This window comes from Penicillium verhagenii (assembly GCF_028828195.1).
Source record: "Penicillium verhagenii strain IBT 33310 chromosome Unknown utg000007l_segment0_segment0, whole genome shotgun sequence".
Classification (NCBI taxonomy): domain Eukaryota; kingdom Fungi; phylum Ascomycota; class Eurotiomycetes; order Eurotiales; family Aspergillaceae; genus Penicillium; species Penicillium verhagenii.
Window position 1 is genome coordinate 965,621 of NW_026643171.1, and position 21,426 is coordinate 987,046.

The 21,426-nt window shown below is 48.8% G+C and overlaps 8 protein-coding genes across 8 annotated transcripts; 1 reads left to right on the forward strand and 7 right to left on the reverse strand.

The window, feature by feature from the left end:
* Window positions 1-475: 475 nt before the first annotated feature.
* Window positions 476-1,170, reverse strand: N7466_007036 (uncharacterized protein; the record flags this gene model as incomplete). Its single annotated transcript, XM_057166425.1, has 3 exons — window positions 476-694; window positions 844-995; window positions 1,029-1,170. 3 exons carry the CDS (start codon window positions 1,168-1,170, stop codon window positions 476-478), a joined length of 513 nt encoding a protein of 170 aa, XP_057019466.1.
* Window positions 1,171-1,977: 807 nt separating this feature from the next.
* Window positions 1,978-3,309, reverse strand: N7466_007037 (chitin synthase export chaperone; the record flags this gene model as incomplete). Its single annotated transcript, XM_057166426.1, has 7 exons — window positions 1,978-2,189; window positions 2,256-2,589; window positions 2,668-2,761; window positions 2,827-2,914; window positions 2,978-3,071; window positions 3,144-3,179; window positions 3,280-3,309. The coding sequence occupies 7 exons, from the start codon at window positions 3,307-3,309 to the stop codon at window positions 1,978-1,980; spliced, it is 888 nt and encodes a 295-aa protein (XP_057019467.1).
* Window positions 3,310-4,402: 1,093 nt separating this feature from the next.
* N7466_007038 (dienelactone hydrolase family protein) lies at window positions 4,403-5,723 on the reverse strand (the record flags this gene model as incomplete). Its single annotated transcript, XM_057166427.1, has 6 exons — window positions 4,403-4,557; window positions 4,633-4,744; window positions 4,861-5,112; window positions 5,245-5,396; window positions 5,487-5,612; window positions 5,663-5,723. 6 exons carry the CDS (start codon window positions 5,721-5,723, stop codon window positions 4,403-4,405), a joined length of 858 nt encoding a protein of 285 aa, XP_057019468.1.
* Window positions 5,724-6,339: 616 nt separating this feature from the next.
* erg4 (c-24(28) sterol reductase) lies at window positions 6,340-8,294 on the reverse strand (the record flags this gene model as incomplete). The annotated part of the gene is made up of 5 exons (XM_057166428.1): window positions 6,340-6,351; window positions 6,412-6,629; window positions 6,690-7,021; window positions 7,079-8,110; window positions 8,254-8,294. The coding sequence occupies 5 exons, from the start codon at window positions 8,292-8,294 to the stop codon at window positions 6,340-6,342; spliced, it is 1,635 nt and encodes a 544-aa protein (XP_057019469.1).
* Window positions 8,295-9,415: 1,121 nt separating this feature from the next.
* On the reverse strand, window positions 9,416-11,673 carry N7466_007040 (RING-type E3 ubiquitin transferase MAG2; the record flags this gene model as incomplete). Its single annotated transcript, XM_057166429.1, has 2 exons — window positions 9,416-11,359; window positions 11,419-11,673. 2 exons carry the CDS (start codon window positions 11,671-11,673, stop codon window positions 9,416-9,418), a joined length of 2,199 nt encoding a protein of 732 aa, XP_057019470.1.
* Window positions 11,674-12,488: 815 nt separating this feature from the next.
* Window positions 12,489-15,142, forward strand: N7466_007041 (mRNA-binding ubiquitin-specific protease UBP3; the record flags this gene model as incomplete). The annotated part of the gene is made up of 2 exons (XM_057166430.1): window positions 12,489-13,040; window positions 13,100-15,142. 2 exons carry the CDS (start codon window positions 12,489-12,491, stop codon window positions 15,140-15,142), a joined length of 2,595 nt encoding a protein of 864 aa, XP_057019471.1.
* A 1,308-nt stretch (window positions 15,143-16,450) lies between these two features.
* Window positions 16,451-18,338, reverse strand: N7466_007042 (putative tRNA-specific adenosine-34 deaminase subunit Tad3; the record flags this gene model as incomplete). The annotated part of the gene is made up of 3 exons (XM_057166431.1): window positions 16,451-18,059; window positions 18,126-18,177; window positions 18,242-18,338. 3 exons carry the CDS (start codon window positions 18,336-18,338, stop codon window positions 16,451-16,453), a joined length of 1,758 nt encoding a protein of 585 aa, XP_057019472.1.
* Window positions 18,339-19,159: 821 nt separating this feature from the next.
* On the reverse strand, window positions 19,160-20,212 carry phoB (regulatory cyclin phoB; the record flags this gene model as incomplete). Its single annotated transcript, XM_057166432.1, has 1 exon — window positions 19,160-20,212. One exon carries the CDS (start codon window positions 20,210-20,212, stop codon window positions 19,160-19,162), a length of 1,053 nt encoding a protein of 350 aa, XP_057019473.1.
* Between the last annotated feature and the right edge of the window lie 1,214 nt (window positions 20,213-21,426).

The window sequence follows — 21,426 nt, forward strand, 5'->3', positions numbered from 1 at the left end:
AATAATAACGATTACGGTTTTTTCAATTGTCTCGCTAGGGTAACAGTTTGTCACGAGACCAATTTCGGACTGCGCGTGGACTACATACTAAGTCAAAGGTACATAAGTGGCATGAGTCAAAGTGCACATGTGAGTTGTAAGTGATAAGAGCAGTACGGCATCAAATGAATTCCAATAGGATTAGGGTTTACATGGTGTACTGAGAAATCATTAACGCCCGAGTCTTCAATGTTTGGAAAGGATGCGGCAGTTTATTTGAAGCCGCTTGAAATTAAACATAAAAAGAAATTTAAGGAAAGCGAGGAAGTTACTGCTGTGAAAAGGAGCTTAAATGGAGATAGGAATCTTGGTGGAATAAAGACAAACATAACATTGAAATGATATATCAATCAGAATCACAAAAGCCACAATACAATTTTTTTAAAAAGAAACCAAGAAAGGACACATATAAACCTGCTAATCACACTCTGTTATCTTAGATCGACGAGGCAGAAGTAGTAGTGGATGCAACAGTCGTCTGGGAAGCATCAAACTGAGTGATTTGAGTAGCTGTGGCCCTTATCTCAGACAACTCTATAGAGAGATTCGACAAAGAAGAGGCGGTGCTATTATCAACATCAAGACCGCCGATGCAAACCCCCACAGCTTGTAAAAAACTGTTGACTTGGGGAATGCAGGCGGCACAAGAGCAAACCTATATACCAAAGACACAGGTCGTCAGTATAAGATATGGAAGCAATAGAATAAAGAGACAGGTGAACAAAAGATGAGACGGTGATTTTTTTTTTTTAAAAAAAAAACAGGAAAAAGAGTTAGAACATTGGACGATGGTTCATTCCATACCTCACCTAGTCCTCCAGAGATACAACGCTGTAAAGCAGCAGTATCTCCAGACGAAACGGCCGAGAGAACACACGTAAGTGTTCCTGTCAAGCCGACACAAGCAACAAGATTACATGTTTGTGGTGGAACGGCAGGTTGATCTTGCTCTGGTACTATTCAAATGGAGAAACATTAGTTTTGCTGACCACAAAGGTGGGCCAGGAATGCCGAATCAAATGTACAGGAGATATTGTATGCCGCATGATTCCGACGGTCCAATGCATGAGGGGATGCCATGCCAGTAGTAAGACTAGAGGCAAAGGCGAGAGCGGCAACATTGATACGCATGTCGACAACTGGGTTTATTGTCGTGTATAGTGCTCAAATGTATAAGGCCAACCCCTGGTTGATATTTTGATATACTCTTGGTTAGTAGCCCCGTTGGAAGGGTGGTCTATATACCTTGCTTAAATGAGTGACATCCATGAATTAGGTTAAAAAGCGGGAGCTTGCAGCCTGCTCAGGAACTGTCACACCACGGAGGAAGTGGCCCGCCAACCTTGCACATGTGGAAAGCCCTGGAGGCAAATGGGGGTGGTGGAGGGTCACACCGGGTCGCATTGACATCTAGAGGGACCAATTCGTAGATAACGACTTGAATTTTCTGCAGGTCATGTCAAGTACTACATCTAGGAGAAAATTTGAAAATTTAGTTCCATAGTTATAGATGTGAAGAAGACTTGATTATCGGACATGGGAATTATAACCTAAGTACATGATGGAGAGGTATCTGACAATTGAAACACAAAAGCATGCCCACGACGAGGTTCCCGGCCACTGAAATATCATAGGGGTCCCTTGGAAATCCTAAGAAAGACATTGTAGGGCCAAGTCGGGGAGAAATCAACCAGGCAAGCCGCCGGGGACGTAAGGAGAAAGAAAACAGTTAATCGTGAAACATGACCCAGAGGAATGTGGTATCACAACGTCGATAGCTCTATTCATCGTTGACGGGGCTTGTCACAAGAAAAGAACACAACGCCTCGGAGCGACCTGAAGACAGGTGAGGGGACATCAGGATGTTGTATGTATTGAATAGGAAACGGAAAATCTGCAAAAAAAAAAAAAGAGACAAGATAAGAATTGCAAATACAATTAGTTGTATCCACTTCCGACGGGCAGGGGCCAGTCATCTTCTGTGATGCTGCTCCAGAAAGCCCAGATGCCGACTACGGCGAGTAGTGTAAAGAATGTCTCGAATAAGGTTCCGTTGATCGCTCCACTGGAAGCCGTACAAAGATGCACACTAATCACATACTGGAAGATTTGACCGATGGCAAATAAGATAGCAGCACCGGTAAGATAAACTATAGTCAGGGCATTAGCAGACAGTTCTTCCCAAGAAAGCTTTTTTTTGTCAGGGAAATACATACGCATGGGACGGTATTCTCCCAGGACTCGCAAAACAAGCACAGTTTCGAGAACGAAGAACACAGCAAGGCAGACGAGTGGGAATAGCTGATACAGAACGTATAAAGCGACATTACGGTAATCGTCGTTCGTACTGCCCACGAAATGGCCAGACCAGTCGAAAGCTGTGTCGAGTGCAATATAGCCGGTACCGATGAAGAGCACAATGGCTGACGCGGAAATTAGGCCAATCGAGGCCGCTGTGCCATCATCAAGTAACTGGAAACCCACGAACGCATTCAACAGTAGGATCCAACATGTCGCAGTGATCGCGCCAAGATGAACCGCCGAGAAACCCTAGACAGCACTTGTTAGAGGCCCGGTCATGAAAAAAACCCCCGAAATGCCAACTCGAATGACCAGTCAAACTCTTACCTTTCGAACAGAGTCTTCGATCGGAAGTCCACCCACGGTGAAGATCTCACAGATCTCGATAATGATGAATCCCAGCAAAAACAGTTGAATTTCCCTATCCAATCCCCATTGTCAGTCTCTGCACTGTAACGAATATAATTCCGGTAGGAGAATGCATACCGACGTCCGACGGCGGCATGCTTCTTGTCCGACCTCCAGAGCATGAAGAGTGACGCCAAGATAGCGATGAACGCAATGAGAATGGATCCTGTATTCCGTATTAACCCACCACTCCGGCTTTATGTATCATATCCCACCCAGCAGTCCGTACCTAAGTTGGCGAGATGGCGATCCCCGCTCAAACTGATACCATCGAGCGCGCATCCTCCAAAGCGCAGATTAGGCGGTTGGTTGTCGACAAAGAGCTAAGAGGTGAACGGAAATTCGGTTAGCGTTGGCGCTCGCGCGGATGGTTTGAGGGACGAGGTCTCACGAACATTGCAGACTGGTAATGTCGAGTCGCGACAGAAGTCCTGTGGTACCCGAGAGAGTGCGGTCAGCGTGGATTGTTATGGTTTATTAGGGCGCAGAGCGTAGATATAGGATGTCCAGGGCGATCTCGAAAGAACTCACCTTGAAATTGCCGAACTGTGTTGAACCCATGGTGAAAATGATAGGATCACGTTAACACCGCCTCGGTTGCGATAAGCTGCGTTGCCTGGGTGGAGTCGCTCTTTGTAGGGACGGGGAACTGGAACGTCCCCTGACCCGCGCTTAAGGAACCGGTCGCGATTGAGGAGGATAGGGAGTGAGAAGGAGAGGCTCCAGCGAGGGACGAGCCAACTTGTGACAAACGAGAGAGTCAATGCGTGTGAGTGAGAGTGAGTTGATTCGATTCCAAGGTTTGGGCTCGGAAATTGGCGCTAGTTGGCGGACTAGGCTGAAGGTGGATTAACTCCAACTGGGTAACAAAATCTTGGAAATGCAAGAGAAAAAAAAAGACCACGAGAAAAAAATCCAGAAAAAATACAAGACTCTGTGAATGAATGCCAATATTGTTTTCTACAGAAATCGAATAGAAATTGAAGCGAATTCCATGGTGGCGAAGACATATAACCAGTGGTTCGCGATATTTGGGTCCCGTTTGGGACCTTTTTTGCACTCTAAGAATAGCTGCTTACGAGGTTACTTCTTCTTGAACATATAGCACAGACCAATTCAACTTATATCGTCGATCGACATGATGGAAGTGGATACAGAAACAGAAAGGAAAAATCAACTTGAAGACAATAAAATAAATCTAAAGGCCCAACCTTTTCCATTCGCCCTTGCGTGACAACAAATCGGACATGGTACAAAGGCCCACTAGGTACACTGCCATAACTGAATCATATGATCAAATACCACTGGCAGAACAACTACTTCGTACTTGGTATCATGAATTGAGTGAGGGCAACTAATATCATATCATACGGATACCATATTGATACAGGGCGGTGACCAAAAGCCGTGTACCTAGTGGGCCTTTGTAGATGTGGTCGACTGGGCGACCGTACAAAATAGAATGGTACATACAGCATGTAACATGTAAGTGCACTAATCCCATCCCCTTGTGACAGTTCCCTTTGTAATCCAGTCTTGAATCCAGTGAAAAGTAATATCAGTGAACATTTGCTCGCCTTGATTTCTCTCTCTCTCTCTCACTCTACTCCAAAAGATGTCCCACACGGGAGATCAGCGTATCAGATTACATAGCTTAACACACATCCTCAACTACCAGCTCTTTGCCATCATGCTCTCCCAAATCTAGTTTCAAGGTGCGTCCAAACAACTCAAGCAACATCTCAAAACAGGATTTAGTAATGGCGGGGTCATATCGGCCCTTGCTGAGCTCATCCCGAATAAATGCATCTATGCAATAGTCAGTAAAATTCTGATTCCGATTTTTATAAATAAAAAGAATATAAGATAGAGATAGAAACTCACGTTGAGCCCAAGCAACTTCATAGAAACTGAACAAGACTCCCTTATCATGAAGAGTCTTGCGGATCAGATCACGGCCCTCGGGAGGGACATGGGTATCGTTCTTGCCGAAGATCTGGAGTAGGTATGTATGGTCAGCACTCAACATTTCCAAATTATGACACATCTCAATTTAGATGGAGATGGGAGGAAAAAGCAAAAACCAGAAGAGCCGAGGAGGGAGAAAAATACCATCAGAAGCTCGCCCTTGATATCCCCAGTTCTCGCAAGACTGTCGTCATTCTTGCCCGCAGCGAGGGTCTTGCTATGAATATCCGTCGCAAAGTAACACACAGCCGCCTTGATCCGACTATCGAGCGCACAGCGGTAGGCAAGATGTCCACCCAGGCACATACCAGTAGCACCGACGCGACCATTGCAGGTCGGCAGCGAGAGCAGGTAGTCCACGCTCAGACTAGCGTCCTCATCATAGGCGGCCAGTTTCTATTGCAACCGAGTCAGCCTGAATCTTCGAAAAAACAAAACACACTCCACTATGGGTTCTGAAAATAGACCGATGCAATGCACATGAACCAAAGAAAAAAAAGTGTGCATATGCATATCAATCTGACATACCTTGCTGATCTTCCACTCGTTGCCCTTATCCGTGTCCTCAGCATTATACTGCAAGGGCTCCGGGCCCGTGAATTCGTGGTAGCTCGATGGTGCCGCACAGATGTACCCTTGCCCAGCAATCTGGCGGGCAAACCGCGCCACAGGCCCCGTTACTATGGAGGTTGGTGAGTTTTATTTTATTTTCTTTCCTTTCTTTTTGGTTCCTGGGGTACAAGAGTTTGGGGTTAATTAGAGGCACCAACCTTGGTAGATCTCGCTGAAGACAACAACTCCCGGGAACCGAGCTTTGGGATAGCCTGGGATTGTGGGGTGGAAAACGTATATTCCTGGCAAGGAGTAAGTAGGGGAGTTTATGACGAAGATGTGCGCTTGTACTAGCATGAAGCTCATGATGACCAGATGGCGGGGATATACGTACCCATGGTCCCCTGGCCATCGGCCGTGGTGGGAACCTCGTGAAACGATTCTTGGAAGAGCATAGTGATGGTTGGCCTGGAATTGGTTTTATTGGTCTTTTGTGTCTTCAAGAGTCGAGTCTTTTCTTGGATTCTGAAGCTGCAAGCGTCTGATGCAACGAAGCTACTTATCGATAAGCTCCAGGATGGCGGGGCGAAACGGATTAGATCAGCAACTTCAAGGCACCAATTCGAAGTGGAGTAAGGCCTACAACCATTATGATATTCATCAAACCATAACACCTTTCTACGATAAATACATGTGCATGCATCCATGGATGAAAGCCGGAAGACTGTGTAGTTCTGAGTGGCTAATAGGTGCTCATGGTAGCTGGTCAATTGGATAAATATAATTAAAAGAAACCCAGGAATTGATTGAATATTTTATACAAGGAACAGAACGGTCAATGCCAAGGTAATTGCAGCCATGCGCGGAGCAACTACCATTGCAAACATTATAAAAAAGTATCCCGAGGTGTGTACAAGTAAACATCTCCTGAAGAATTTCACGCCAGTTTTGTTGAGCTCATGGGCACAAAAAAAAGAAAAAAGAAAATTAGCCCTTAGGCCCACTGTACAAAAGTTACACTAGAAAGGGACCAGGAAAAGGGTGGAAGGCACCGTAGTCAGCGGGCTGAAATTAAATGACGTACTGTGATAAAAACAACATTAGAAAGGTTTCTGGGAACAGGACGGTGAGATATTTACTCACAGGAATGAAGAGGTAAGGAACCTCTCGCTCATATTGGAGCCAGGCCTCGCCGTACTTGGTTCGGCAGCGCTGGATGTCACGCAGAGCACGGTGGGAAATCATGCAGGCAAAGAAGAGAGGGTAGAACCATGGGAAGGGGCTAGAGAAGCCGGTGATAAGGCCCCAGTTCAGGGCAAAGAAAAGGTCACAAGTGTAGTGGATCTTGCGAGCTTTGCCGTCTATAGAAAGTGATTAGTACAAGTGTCGTTGGCCGTGAATACAAAATAGAATGCACTTACACCATCCGTCAACAAGAATCTTCGAGCCATCATCGGCGGTAATAGTCTTAGGGTTCTCCACTGTCTGCCACGGGAGCTGAGGGAAAGTGTTCCGCTTGACCATGGTGCCACGCTCCTGCTGACGGAATCTGTTCTTCTGGCTGTTGGTAGTGTCCCAAATCCAGTAGACGAACAGATAAGCAACATAGAGGAAGGCAAGGAAGAAGCGGTTCCACTGGTACTCCGCAGGGTCGTGGTTGGCCAGGTAAATAGTGCAGTGGCAGTAGCTCAGAGGCACGCCAGCCAAGTTCCAGAAAATGAGCATGAAGCCCCACTTCTCGTAGTACATGTCCCTAAAGAATTTCAATATAAGTCGAATGTTCGAGCAGCAGATCTGAAGGAAGACTTACCAGGTGGATACAATGCACTCCTCACCCTTGGAGCAGGCATTGGCGTACAGGAAGTGTGCCATGACGAGGAACATCACCTCACCGGAAACGTATCCGTAGACCTCGTACTGGCGAGCGGCTGCGCCCATGGAAAGGAACAGCAGAATGAACCACGGCAGACGGACCTCGAAGAACATCTTGAAATCAAGGATGCCAAACATGCGGGGGTTCAGCTCGGCACCCATGAAAAAGTCATAGATGGGAGATCCAGTCATGCGGTGCTCAGCGCCACGAGCCAGAGCGGAGAAGTAGGCAACAATGGAGACCAAGAAGCCCGACAAGATGGCAACGCTGAGCAAGGGACCAAACTCATCAATGATAGTGTAGAGCTTGAAGAGACCGGTGAAATGAAGAACCAGGACGATGATAATGCTGGTGTAGAAAGACCACACAGCTGAGCAGTAGTAGGGCAGCTGCTTGTTACCCGAGTGCGGCAACGAACGACCAGTCACGGAGATACCAGGAAGCAGCACATAGCAAGCTCCCTCGAAGATGAAGAAAACCCAGTAGATGGTCCAAGCCTTGAGAGAGGGGAATGCACCAGTGTAAACCAGATGCGCCATGTGGCCAAAGAAATCAGAGAAGCTCTGCCCCTCCTCACGGGTCGGGAATTTGCCTTCATAGTAGGTCGCACCAATCCACATGTAGTACATGAGCATGGGGAAGCCAATCATCATGGCCGAGACACCCAGGGAGCCACCAAACTCATAGTGTCCACTGTAGTCAATTTTGGGATCGAGTCCCTCCTCCCATCCGTCCACGATGCGAGACTTGGAATCGGGGGCGGCAACCTTGCCATTGGCCTTGGGCTTCACCGGGGTATCCTCATCCTCTTCGATCTTAACCTTGGCGGAAGTGCGACTGCGAGTGGCCGACTTGGATCTGCTGGCAATTGTCGAGTCGGAGGCATCATTCTCACTCCCTTCGAAGGCGGAACTGTGGCGATTCGAACGACGGCCAGGGGTCTCGATAAAACCGGGGCGCTCCACCTTCCTGAATGATGCGAAAACATCTATCTTAGTGAGGGCTTCCCAAAGGGCAAGATGGGAGGAATTGCAAGTGGATCATGTAAACAGACCGCACGGGGGGTTAAACGGGGGGTGGATCGCAAGTCAGATCCTGGAACAGCCACTCACTTGGGGGTTCTACCCGTTTGGGAACGTGTTGTGATAGCCATGATCGCCTACTCGGAAGTGCAAAATCCGAGGGGAAAATGAGGGTGGAAAGGAGGGAAAGGAGGGTGGGAAAAGAAGAAGTGGGAAAGGGAAAAACAGGAATGTTTACATATGGTGTACCTGGCTTGTACCATTCCGCCCACTGATGTATGCGCTCGGTACGGCAAAAATACACTGCAGAAATACTTCGCGCCTCTTCCGCCTACGTGGACCTTTCTTTCCCCCACAAACTTGAATGTCCACGGATGATATGCAGAAAAGTCGTGTATCTGGAGTGAAAAGTACAATTTTTATTATTCGGTGTTTCTGAGATCATTTTCAGCGAAATTATCTCAACTTCCTTGTTTTAAAAATTGTACCTGGTTTCTTTTTCTTTTTCTGTTTGGCCTTCCATGTTGGGACCTGCAGTGACGATCATGCGCCAAGCTTGCCGTTCCTTTCGGCAAGTGTCAATTGGGTTCCTTAGTATACATATCCGTAGTGCTTACTGCCAGGTATACCACATGCAGGTAGAGTTGAGGGTGCTTTAAATATTCCAAAGTTTACAGTATAAATTTGCATAGGAAAACAAACTTCCAACATTTGACATCAAGGTTGGAACCTTGGAAACCCCCCAAAGGTAAGATTTGAATACTGTAGACAAAAAGATATCATTGGATCAATACTGTAAACCTTCCAAGGTACTAGTAGGAACTAGTTGAAGGTACCTACAACTTAAAATGTACCCAATGTCCAAGCATTTGAATTAAATCCATTTTGAATGTTAGCACGTATCTAGGTAAGTCGAATGCTGTGCTTCCTTTTCAACCGAAACCAAAGATATATTCAATGTATGTTTGTTTTCGTTGCAGCCCTGGAGTAGTCGACATTGATTCATAATGTTGGGACTGGAATGTGGGCCCGAAGCCGAGACTGATCGCATTTGAAGAAACAACATTTGAACCCCGAACGCTTGATAGCATAAACAGATGAATATAATATATTGTGATGGTGACAAGGGAAACCAGGAAAGACAAATGTCGACACGTAAACACGCATTTCTCAATACATAGTGCGAGAAAAAGTTCTATTAACAATAAGCGCGATCAATGACTCTAGGACCAAAAGACTTTGTTTGGCCAACTTATGCACCGCGGTGACTGTTAGTGGACATCAAAGTGATCTTGTTTTTCTTCTTTTTCTTGCCACCACTTGGTGCGCCAGATGCAGGCGAGGGAGCATCGGGGGCCGTTAGAGCCATTATCTCGGACTCTTGGTGGGCTAGCAGCTCATCCTCCCAACCATGCAACCAGCCGTCAGTCGGTGCTCCGAGTTGAGCTTCTAAGCTTGGAGATAGTGAACCAATAGCTGCCGTACCCCAAACTGTGCGAGAGCCAGGGGGGCTGGTAGAAGGAGAGGCCAGTGCCCCAAATTGGGAGGAACTGCGGGGCGGAGAGGCAGAGGAAGTACCAGTATCAAATAGAGAAGGGTCATTATTGGCCAATGGCTGGAAGTCATGGGCGGAGAAGGGCGCCTCGCTGGAACTTTCCATACTCGGATGCTTGCGTCGGGCTGCAGCCCATCGTTTATCATCTTCTTCCTTCTCTGCACGAATACGATCTTTTTCTTCGCGGGCCTCTTTCTCCCGATTCCGCTTTCGCCGCCGTTCAGTCTCGGTGCGGAACTGGGACAAGACTTCAGGTACAACCACATCTCGCCAGTCGCATTCAAGGAAATTGACCTCACACCCATAGGGTAGATGCGCGAGGTATTTGACTCGCTTGCGCAGTTCATCATCGACGATGTGACCAGTTGAAATGTGCTCCACCCGAGGTAGTATGGTGGCAGGGAATGAAGCATATTCGTTGAAAGCTGCCTTCAAAATCCGAATATCGAGGGACGATAAATAAAATTGTGGCAAGGCCTGATAGAAATAATATGGCTCATCTGGTGGGTGGGAGCCCTGCGCTTCTTTGCCTCTGGCCCTAGGCCGTGAAATTGAGGTGGAATCTGAGTTCACCTGCATTTTATCCAAGGTCTCAGATAGTTGGTCCGTTTCATCTGAAGTTGCTGGTGTCGAGGTAGAATCTGCAGACTGGTGGGAGTCGGGGCCAGAACCAGCCAAAGAGTCAGTGGCACCGCTGGTAGGTAGATTGCCGGAATCCAATGCTCGTGTCGCGCTGGTATCGACCTCCATTGCTGATTGAGGTACCGACTTAGAGACTGCAAGCTGACGTGGAACATCTGGTGGATTGCCGATGCCCTTCAGTTTCTCCTTTGCGTCATATATAGTGGAAATGGCCTTTCGCGTCCATGTATTTTCATCTCCAAACAGAAGTTCGTCTTCAACTGCTTGCGTGCGGAGATTTTCGATCTCAGAATTGTACTGAGATTCCATGTACTCTTCGCCGCCTTTCATTATCCGAGCATAATCTGCGACCTCCGCTACGTGGTACCAGGGAATATCTTCTCCCCGCCCAAGAGTTTCCGCACCATCACGAGGCAGGGCAAGAGTGCTACCAGGTTCTCGCTTCACTAGCCTTAAAACAACATCCCCCCCTTCGAAGGGCAAGTCACCCTCTTGACCACGGAACCATCGAACGGGACGGACCTCAGAAGCGTAAATAGAGTCCCAGCAGATCGGACATTTCTTCCACCGAGGTCGTTTTTCCGGTGCTGATTTATCGTCATCCGACGAGTGCATATAACGAATGAGACAAGGAAGACAGAATATATGGCCACAACGAGCCATGCGCGGGGCCACAGGTGTCGATAGACATATAGGGCAGCTGGCTGCTTGAGTCTGCGCGGAGACTAGCACTTGAAGAACAGAGGCCCAGTCTAGATGAACATCGGCATTGGCGGCCTGCGAATGGTAATTCCGATCCGGGGAAACAATGAAACGGTAGTTGGCATGGACATAGCGTGCTTTATCGACAGCATGATACCCGGATCCCGCACCCCATGTATTGTAGCGCCGAGTATTACGAGGCGGTGGTTGATATTGTGGGCGAGGTGGAAGTGAAAAGTTCATCAGATGAGTGATGGACGTTTGTCCCTTGCGACTATTTGTTGATTTCATCACGGCCTGAGCAATCGCAGCGTCAGTAGGCAACGCTCGAATGAGAAGGACCCTGGATAACCCACCGATTCGCTATATTCGTCATCATCTAACAACCGTGGTTTCTTCTGGTGCTTGTGTTGATTCTTTCGACCTTGAGCGTTCCTTGGAGTAGGCGAATTTCTTGACGAGGACCCTGCTCCAAAATTTCCGGAGCCTCCTACACGACGCTGAGTGTTGGTGTCTCCCGAAGCTGTTGAGTGAAAGGCTGGAGGCGCGGCCGGGGAATTTGAGATATTATTTGCTTTGGAGGAGGGATTCTGTCCTGCATTAGATGACATTTCCAAGTCGGTATTCTCCACCACGGACAGAGAGAACAAAAAAGAACAGCTAGATAGTCAGAAGTTCTCCGAAAGATCCAGCGAGGTGATCCTTGGAGGGTGGGTGAACGAGGGGCCAGGATATATGGATAAGGCCGCCTAATCAGGGCGAACAAAGATGAACAAAACTAGCCATGCACAGCGGCTCCAGTATTAGAGCATGCAAAACTGTAAGAATAGAATGAACCCCAAGAGGCCATCTAAGAATAGAGAAAACGACTAAAGGAAGACTAAAAGGATCGCAACATCCGGAAGGCGAGTACATAATCGGAGGGGCATGTCATCGGACAGCACGTGTTTATGACTCAGCAATCGACTGACTAATCACCACCTGGACTCTGCACTTCAGCTTCGCTTCGGCAAAAGAGCGGATTAATTATAGAGGAAACCTGTCGCCTGCCCAACCTTTTTATTCACCCCCCGGCCACTTTTGATACCGGCCCATTGAATTTATCTATTTGAAATTTCGTAGTGAATCTTCAGGTACCGCGCCCCGCTATTTATCACCCCCCAAGCGCATTGTGACGGTCTCATAACTAACTCCTGCGCCTTCCAGGTCTTGGAACCGCTCCATCTGATAGATTGAATCATTCCCCCGCAAACGCCCCGTCGAGACTTCTCTCAAACAGGAAAGAAAGGGGCCAATATGGCTGCATAAGTGCTTCTGTCGCACCCGGATTTGGCTCATTTTATCTTCCTCCGCGCATGGCTTCCCTCCAGGCAACGCGTGGCTAAACAGTGAACGCAACTCCTTTCCTTCTTAAGCTCTAGCCAAGATGAACCACCAGCTACCCACTATGCCCCATGGGCAGCCGCCTATGGCTCCTTCCAGGAGACAACAAGACTATGCTTATAACCCAGGTCCTCCCAACATGCGATCCCCGCTTTATATGGGGGGGTATCCGCCGCACATGAACGGGATGAACGGGATGAATGGGATGAACAATATGAATGGAATGAATGGCCATATGCCGCCTGCATATGCCCCCCAACAGTACAATCATTCATGGTACCCTTACGGTCCGGCACAGCTTCCTCCACGCCAGTTCCATCATCAGCCTTATGGACCAATGATGGTATCCATGTACCCGCCCTCACACCATGTTATGGCCCCGAGTCACCATCCCCAAGTTTTACCTATGCAGCCTCCGACATCAACATCGCTGCAACCAACCATGTCCCCATCGATCCAAGTGCCTCTCCAACCTGAGCTCCAGGATCATGTCCTCTCACACCAGCCGCCTCTTCACCAATATCCCGTCGCGTCTTCCCCACCTCGATGGGAGCCCAAATCCATCCCAGAATTCAAACCGGCTTTTGTTGCTCCTGTAAGTGGCATTCATAAAAGGGACTAAGGCATTTTAGATTCAACTAATCGTCAATCTAGGTACCCTGGTTATCGGTGCCCGAAGCTTCCTTCCCCGCCAGAGCAGCACTGCGTCGAAGAAATAGTCCTTTGCGAGACTCTGTGGAATTCCCTAAGAAGGATGGACAATGGATAATCGGGCCGAGAAAGGGAGAAATCGAGCCTATCGAAGAGGTGAAACCCGCAGATCTTGAGATCAAGCTTATTCCTAAGCCTCTGACTCCAACAACTTCTGTCTCTCAATCGGATGCAAACTCGACCCAACCCACAACTCCTTCATCCATGGCGAAGTCTGATGCCCAGCAGAAGACTCCAAAGCCCACCCTGCCTGTCGTTCCTGTAGTGCCAAATGTCCCAGCTACCCCGCGTCGCCAGACTAAAGACAGCCCCAGTGCCACATCTGAGACTCCCAGATCCAACCCAGTGACTGAAACGGACGCCAATTCGGACTCTGCGATCACCAACGAAGACCTATCCAAGCCGTCGTCGCCTGCTCCTGCCACTGTTCCTAAGTCTTGGGCGGAGCTTCTTCGATCGCAACAAGCCGCTAAGTCCGCTAGCGCAGCAGCCTCAACCCAGCCCAGCACAGCGACCACGCAAAAGAGCGAAACCCTTGCAGATATCTTAAGCAGCCTCGGTGACGATGTCAGCAAATATAGCGACAAGATTGCTTTCCTCGAGCCTCGAGGACTGGTCAACACCGGGAACATGTGTTATATGAACTCTGTACTGCAGATTTTGGTCTCATGCGTGCCATTCCATCAGTTCCTTGACTATGTTGGTCGCAGATCTGCGCACAGCTTTCACAGTGATGTGCCTTTGATTGATGCCCTGATAATGTTCATGCGAGAGTTCCGTGTCATTGATGCAGCTACTTCTGAGGAGCAGCTCAAGATGCGCTTGAAGCCCAATGAGCTCGAGAAGTATGGCGACTCTTTTGTTCCTGAATTTGTCTACGAGATGATCCGGCAGTTGCCTCGCTTCAGAGATATGCGACGTGGCCACCAGCAGGACGCCCAAGAATTTTTGGGCTTCCTCCTGGAAGAGCTCCATGAAGAATGTGACCGAGCTATTCAACATGCTCAAAAGGCTGAAGAAGCACAGCGTGCCGAAGGTGCTGTGAATGGAGCATCCGGTGATGGGTGGTTGGAGGTTGGCCACAAGCAGAAGGCAGCCTTGACTCAGTCATCTGGTGCTCACGCAACCGAATCTCCCGTCACAAGGATATTCGGAGGCAAGTTGAGGTCGGAATTTAAGGTGCCTGGCAACAAGACCTCGGTCACCATGGAGCCTTACCAGCCCTTACAGCTTGACATTGGATCCCCCGAAGTCCATAACATCATTGACGCTCTCAAGGGACTAACCAAACCAGAGAGCATCCAGGGTGATTTTAACTCGTCTCGTGGACCTAACGTCACTGCGACCAAGCAAATCTTTATTGAGACCATGCCCCCGGTCCTCATTCTCCATCTGAAACGTTTCCAGTACGACAGTCTGACCGGTGCCACTCAAAAGATTTGGAAGAAGGTTGGCTACCCGCTTGACTTGGAAATTCCCCGGGAGGTCTTCCCTGCCCACCGACGCAACACTTTGACCGCTTCTGGTGGCCTTCCTCAGTACCGTCTAATGGGTGTCATCTACCACCATGGAATGAATGCCAGTGGCGGACATTACACTGTCGATGTGAGACGACAGGACGGACGTGAGTGGATCCGTATGGATGATACAGTCATCCGCCGCGTCCGCAGTGAAGATGTAGCTGAAGCTGGTGGCGAGGAAGACCCCAAGGTGCTTGCAGCTGCCTTTGAGCAACAAAAACATGATAAGAATCCTCGTGCCAACATCTTTGACCACATTGACCAGGATGACATGGACTCTGCAGACAATGACAAGGGCTGGAGCCAAGTCAATGGAAATGGATCTAGCAGTCACGCAAGCAAGAAATCTGTCAATGGCGTCACACCTTCTCCTGCTGCTTCCTCGGGCGTCCGAACTCCCATAGGCAGATATGGCTCTCGCGATAACCGCGTTGCCTACTTGCTGTTTTACCAGCGCATGGCTTGAGTTTCTTCCAATTTTGGACAAGACGCCACAATTGCTTCATGCATTCCAATCATTCGTTGATTGTTGAAAGCTGTGTTCACAGCTAAACCCATTTCACCTCATCACCACCTTACTTGCCTCTTTTCATCTTCATATTTTTCCTTCGAAGGCATCACATTCACCTCACTTCCTGATTGATAGCAAAAACTGTGGACCATGTGGTGTGCATCGATCACATGACACTTAGCCATGAACACTCAGGCCTTATACTTTCGCAGGCTTCGAATCCTCGATTTGATCGGCTGTACCGAATGTCACACAGCCGATTCGTGACTACACACTAGCCCCTTTCGAAATTCGATCCATCTATTCAAGGACATTGCCTGGCAACGCAAGGAGTGATGATATAACTGGGAAGGCGGACCCGGTAATCATTTTACTCCGCGAGTTTCAGGCAAGCGCCCTACAGCCGGTCGGTTGTGTCTTGTCCCATCAAGCACCAGCCAAAAAAGACTATCCCCAATCATCATCATCATCGAACCCTCTGATCATCTCAGTTACTTCTGCCCCTTGGGTTTCATCAGTTGTACCCAAGAATCCTCCCCCTCCCTCTCCCCCTCCCCCTCCCCTTCAACTTTGTCATTTTGAACAGTTGTTTGTTTCTTAGCCCCCCACCATTTTCTGGATTGTATCTTATGGGATATCGGATCCAGTTTATACCCCGCGAATTATTTTTGTTTATCATTTTCACATCTCATGTATAGTCTGTCGATTCCTGTCCGTTAAGCTCGGAGAAAGATACTGGTGGATGAGATATTTGTTGTTGCTCCCCCTTTCATTTTTGTACTTGAATGCGCTACGTGTTATGTGCCGCAAAAGGGGGGATATGTGACGACGTCATGAATTTCCTTATCTGTTTTCTTTCCCATAGACAGCGGAAGACGAGAGAACCAGAGATGGTTATGTTGGTGTTTTCGACTGAAGCAGAGGCAGCAGCATCTGTCTGATGCTGCGACCTTTTCGCTTTCCAGTTTCGGTCAATGACGAGGTTGCTGGGTTATTACACCCATTGGTTGCTGAAGACGAAGAGAGATACTGTGAGTATTTGGAGAAGAGAAGTAGAGTTGGGACATAAATGGAAAGAGGAAGAGGAGGAATAAGGAGAACCTCGAAAAAGCATGTCTTTACAGAAGCCCAAAAAAATTTCAAAGGAAATTTACTTCACTATCTCTTCGTAAACATAACATCCGTAACTGAATACCTTTTATTCTGTAGTAGTAGATACATAAGTTTAAACTTCAATTGCTTATCTTAGGGTATTGTATGTTTTTAAGCATTGAAAACCACATCATCTCCTTCGCTCTCCTCATCATCCTCATCCTCATCCACGAACTCAAATCCCAAAACCCGCCAGTTCAACTCCTTCCGCCAATGTAATCCATAATAATGACGGTCACCAATAATATCCTCGCTCTTTTCATCCGTAATATCTTTCTTATCTTCAACCGAATCCGCTTCCCGGCAATTCGGGACAGGAGCCACACAAGGCTCAGAAGCTAGACCGCCGGTCTTCATCCGGCCCGAACGTGGAAAGATGACAGCTCTGAATCTCGAGAGAAGCATGCCCATCGAGCAGCAAACACATGGCTCATGGGAAATGTAAACGTCAAGGTCCGTACAGAGATAACCTCCCTGCGCACGACTGCGAATACGAGAAGCCGCACCCGACACCGGGAAGGCAGAAGTAACATTCGCGGCGTCATTGGGGTGGTGTGGGACCGTAGGATCGGCCATGTCAGCGACGGCCAGTGGCGGAGGCGCTGGGAGAGGAGGGGTTGTAGGGATGGCGTGGGCGGTCTGGCTGAACGAGTCGGCGTCAACAGGGTCTAGAGAAACGGAAGTGGATTCGGGATTCGGCTCTTCATGCTTCCTTTTCTTTGGAGATACCGAATACGATTCAGGCTGGTGTTGGTCGAAAGGGGGAGTAGAAGCATTGTCGGCGGTACCCAGAATGATGGGCTGAGAGAGGAAGTACGACTCCAGAGGACTGAGCTGCAAAGAAAGCTGGGGATCCGTCTCAACGACAGGCTGCGCAATGAATTCGGGAATTGTTGGATCGTAGTTATTTGGGTCCTCGCGGCGTCTGCGCGAAAGCAGTTCAATGGCTCGCATCATGGCGTGGAGATCCGGTCCACCCTCCAGATCGGCATCGAAAGCTGCGCATGCGGGGTTGGGAGATGCATCATGGTGCAGATCTGCCTGGGAGGGCTTTCCAGCTTCGGAGCGGGCGAAGCGAACATCACCACCGACGGTGATGACAGCGTTCATCCACTGCTCAACACTGGACTCGCCACTCTCTTCCGCAGCGGCCTCAATCGCGGCTTCGATGGACGGATCGACGATGACGGCTCCGACACCACGGCCACGACCTGAGGACTTTGCTTCAGCGGCAACTTTGCGCGCGAGGGAGAGATAGTATCCTGCACGAGGTTGAATGCTATCCAGTGCCCGGTTCAGGACCTGAGGGGGCGGAGCGACAGTGGATCGGGGTGCAGCGGGGTTAAAGACGACGGGCCAGAGGGTACTGCTCCAGCGTTCAGCTTGTTGAAGGTTAAAAGGAGGCTGAAGAGGAATTTGGATAGTGAATATGGGGATCTTTGGAGGTGATGGTTCGGGGGAAGATCCAGGTGTGGTGGCGCCAGAAGGCCCGAAGCTAAAAGCGCCCGGAGCAAAGGGTGCAAGCAGCTCCTGTAGTTCTTCCGAGGCAGGCAAAGGAGGTGAAATGACAACAAATATAGTCTTCACGTCCGCTGTTCCAAGCGAGCCTGCAGCTTCAATTGCTGCGCGAAGGGTCGGGGGCAAGATTTCTCTCTTGGCAAAACGTCGTAGATGTGACAGAGGAAGAGCCGCGTCGCGGGGATACTTGGAATCGAGTGCCCTAGAGAACAATATGAGCTTGGTTCATTCTATACATCAAGAAGGGAAAGAGTTGTGGCCGACTCACTTGATCAATTTAGCTGCGCCTCTGATATCGACCTCTGCAACATAAGCGTCACCTGCATGAAGGTTAATTAGCGGGCACGTAGACGGCGTGGCGCGCGCAAGTATGCAGAATCATACCAAACTCCTCAACTGGACGAGTTTCCTGGACAGTCCGAATAGGGATGGTATCTCCGCGCAAAGGTCGAATCGCATTCAGCGTCTTGGGGATATCCATGATGGCTATGGATTTATGAGGCGGGGAGTTGAGGCGGGGGAGGGAAAGGTGGAAAAGAAGGAGAGATAAAACGAGTCACGCAGCTTCAGAGGGTTACATTTGCCCCATGACTAGAGTGCGACAAGTACAAAGAACAAACGCAGGGAAAGAACGAAAGCTGGGGAAAAATGCATTCTGTGACGCATGAAGTTCAAGATTTCCAGAGCCGCTGCCCTAGTCCCCGCACCCTATGCCCTAAACTCCCGGGACGGACAAGACTAAGTTAGTCTACATGAGCTAAAATGATTTAGTACTAGTTTGATAGACGTTCCACCTCTACTAATACAATGCCCAAGGGAAGTTTATAAGAGTACATAAATACTAGTAATCAATAATCTTTTTTGTAGAATAAGGAATCCGTGTAGGTAAAATAAAGTTCGTAGATAAAATACCTCTTGAAGACATCAATGCGCCCAATAAAAGTCCCGCTGGAAAATGAAAGCGCTGAAAACATGCTACCGATGACTGCCCAGCGTGGAGTACATGGCTAACATAAGACCCACTCTAATGGGATCCCCACGTCAACTCCGAATGCCTTTTGATTGTAGCATAATGCATGGGACTAAAAAGCCGTAGATGCAAATTAGAGCGAAGATTAAAGGTCGATAAGGCAGAGAAACCCGTCGCAATGTAAAAGTCAACCCGCTGAGGACATGTTCGTAGAACTCGAGGCCAGCCCGATAACCAAGTGTCTCCCTAACGAGACATTCATGACCAAAATATTCGTGATTTGTTATACATTTGGGGCATTCTTCTCTTTTTTTTTTTTTTTTTTTTTGGTTTCATGCCGCTGGAGTCGTGGTGGTAGTGGTGGTTGTGCTACCGGTGCGTTCAATCTCAAATCCGTCACATCGTTCTACAAGGCTCTGGTAATATTCGACCAGGACCTCGGGCTGTGGCACAATGCGCCACTGGACTCGGAATAGAAACTCGAGTTCCAACATGGCTAACTCGTTCATGCTTATACCGCCGACTCGAGCGTAAGTTTTGTTGGTCCAAAAACTATCACTTAGGCCTTTACTGGCGATTGTAGCACTGGAGATCAAGAAACGGTGGATGGTGAGGCTGGAGACGGTGAAGGAGGGATAAAATGCGCAGAGACGGTCGATGTAGTAGACCATGCTGAGGAGGATGGGTGGTGAGAGGGTGGCGTGAGTGGTGAGACGCTGCAGGTAATCCTGCACGGAGATTCGAGGGGGTGATCGGGAGTGGAAGCGCGTCAGGCGCCCCTGATGCAGGGGGATCTTGTCATTGAAACGAATAAGTTCCATGAGCATGCTGGAAATCAGCAAGACCAGGTCACGGGGATCGGCCAGCTCGTATTGTGCGGGCAAGATCTTGACACTGGGCGCAGAGGGGCGCAGACGCTTGGTCTGTGACACCTCCACATCATCATCGCCGCCGCCAGATTGGCCCGCGGAAGGCGCATTCGGCGAGTGATGGTCACTCTGACTGTTGCGCTTGTTGGAGCCCCCCGAACTGTCCGGGGCGGGCATTGAGACTGACGGGGCAGGTGGCGGGTTCACAGGGCCAGGTGGTGTGGCGGTAGGCAGGGTGGCAGTGACAGGAGTGGCGGAGAGGTCTTGGGATGAAGTGACCAAGGCAGCGCTGGGGGCAGAAAGATCGACCGATGCAGAAGCGCGTCGGCGTTGAAGGGCAGCGGGGGAATCAGGGGAGGCGGGATCGACGGTATGGCGATTCAAGGCCGAACGGAGCTCCTCAATGGCCAAACGGGATGAACGTGGGCTACTAAACTGTGGAGCACTTTCATAGTGCAGGTGGGCGGAGCCAGAGCGTAGCGCGGCCGACGAGGGTGAAGGGGAGGAAGCCAACATGGCTTAGTGAGGGATCAAGAGGAATGTTGCGGCAAAGCAATGGGAAGGCACGCTGGCACCACGTGGGCACACGAGTCAATGGGGCACCTGCGGAACCTGAATTGTATTGGCGCACGGCCTCATCCTCACGTAGATCGCGAGGTGGAGGATGTAGATTGGAAATCCGGGGGTTCTGGTTGCGGAGAGCGCTCGGTGCAAAAACCCGTACTCATTTCAATGTAAAAAAGATGTAGAAGAAGAGAAAAAAGGGAGAGGGGAGTCAGAGAACTGGGTCACCCATTTGGGGGGGAGTAAAAAATCCTGTTCTGCTATGAGGTAATTTATTACGACGAATATCAAGTTCACGGCCAATACCCCGATCAAAATAACCCAAAATGAACCCAAAATGACCAAAATGACCAAAATGACAGAAAAAAGGGTTTGTATCATAGATGTTTTTGCTCGGGTCCTATGGGAAGTCATCGGCGTTCATCCCGCAGCAGATCTCATTGGTGGTTCAGAGCCCTATGTGACCATACGTGACAATTATTCACGTAGAGAAACTCAGAGGGAAAGGGGAGATTTTGTGAGTGGTGAATGGCGGTAGGAGTCTTTTCCCCCATGTATTGTATACATTTTCTGTAATTCTAATACTGCTGATGTTCAGGGATTTTCTCTTAAGGTTTTCTCTCCATTTTTAGTAATTTTCTCAAATTGTTGTCCTAATTCGTAATTTTTCTTTCCCAATAGCAAACAAAAAGCCCCAAACGCCCCCGTAAAAGCCCCATCACCGCTAAACCCTTTTGAGCGATGAGAGCCGCTCTAGCCGGAAAACTTCCTATCTAGATTGCGATAAGTACTAGTTTATCGGTGTATCTGTACGGCGACTACGTTATAACAGTTAGACTAGGGATTCAACCTTATCTTGGAAAGAGTAAAAAAAACTAGTTCCCTGTGGTCAAGTTGGCGTCATTGGCTTAATCAGATTGATGCCTCAGGGGAGGAAAAAAGTGGAACTCCCCTTTCGCATCCGTATTCGTATGTATTTTTCACATTTTTATGGTTTTTCAATCGGTATTCCCGTTACCTCCCTGTAACTCAAGTTCTTTGCATTTTGCATGCAGCCCAAGAGAGGGACTTGCGGTCCAAGCACCAACGCCTATCGAAACCTGATTATTACTAGTAATTATGATCAATTTATTGAATAGATATTATCAATTTTTCACATGATCAGA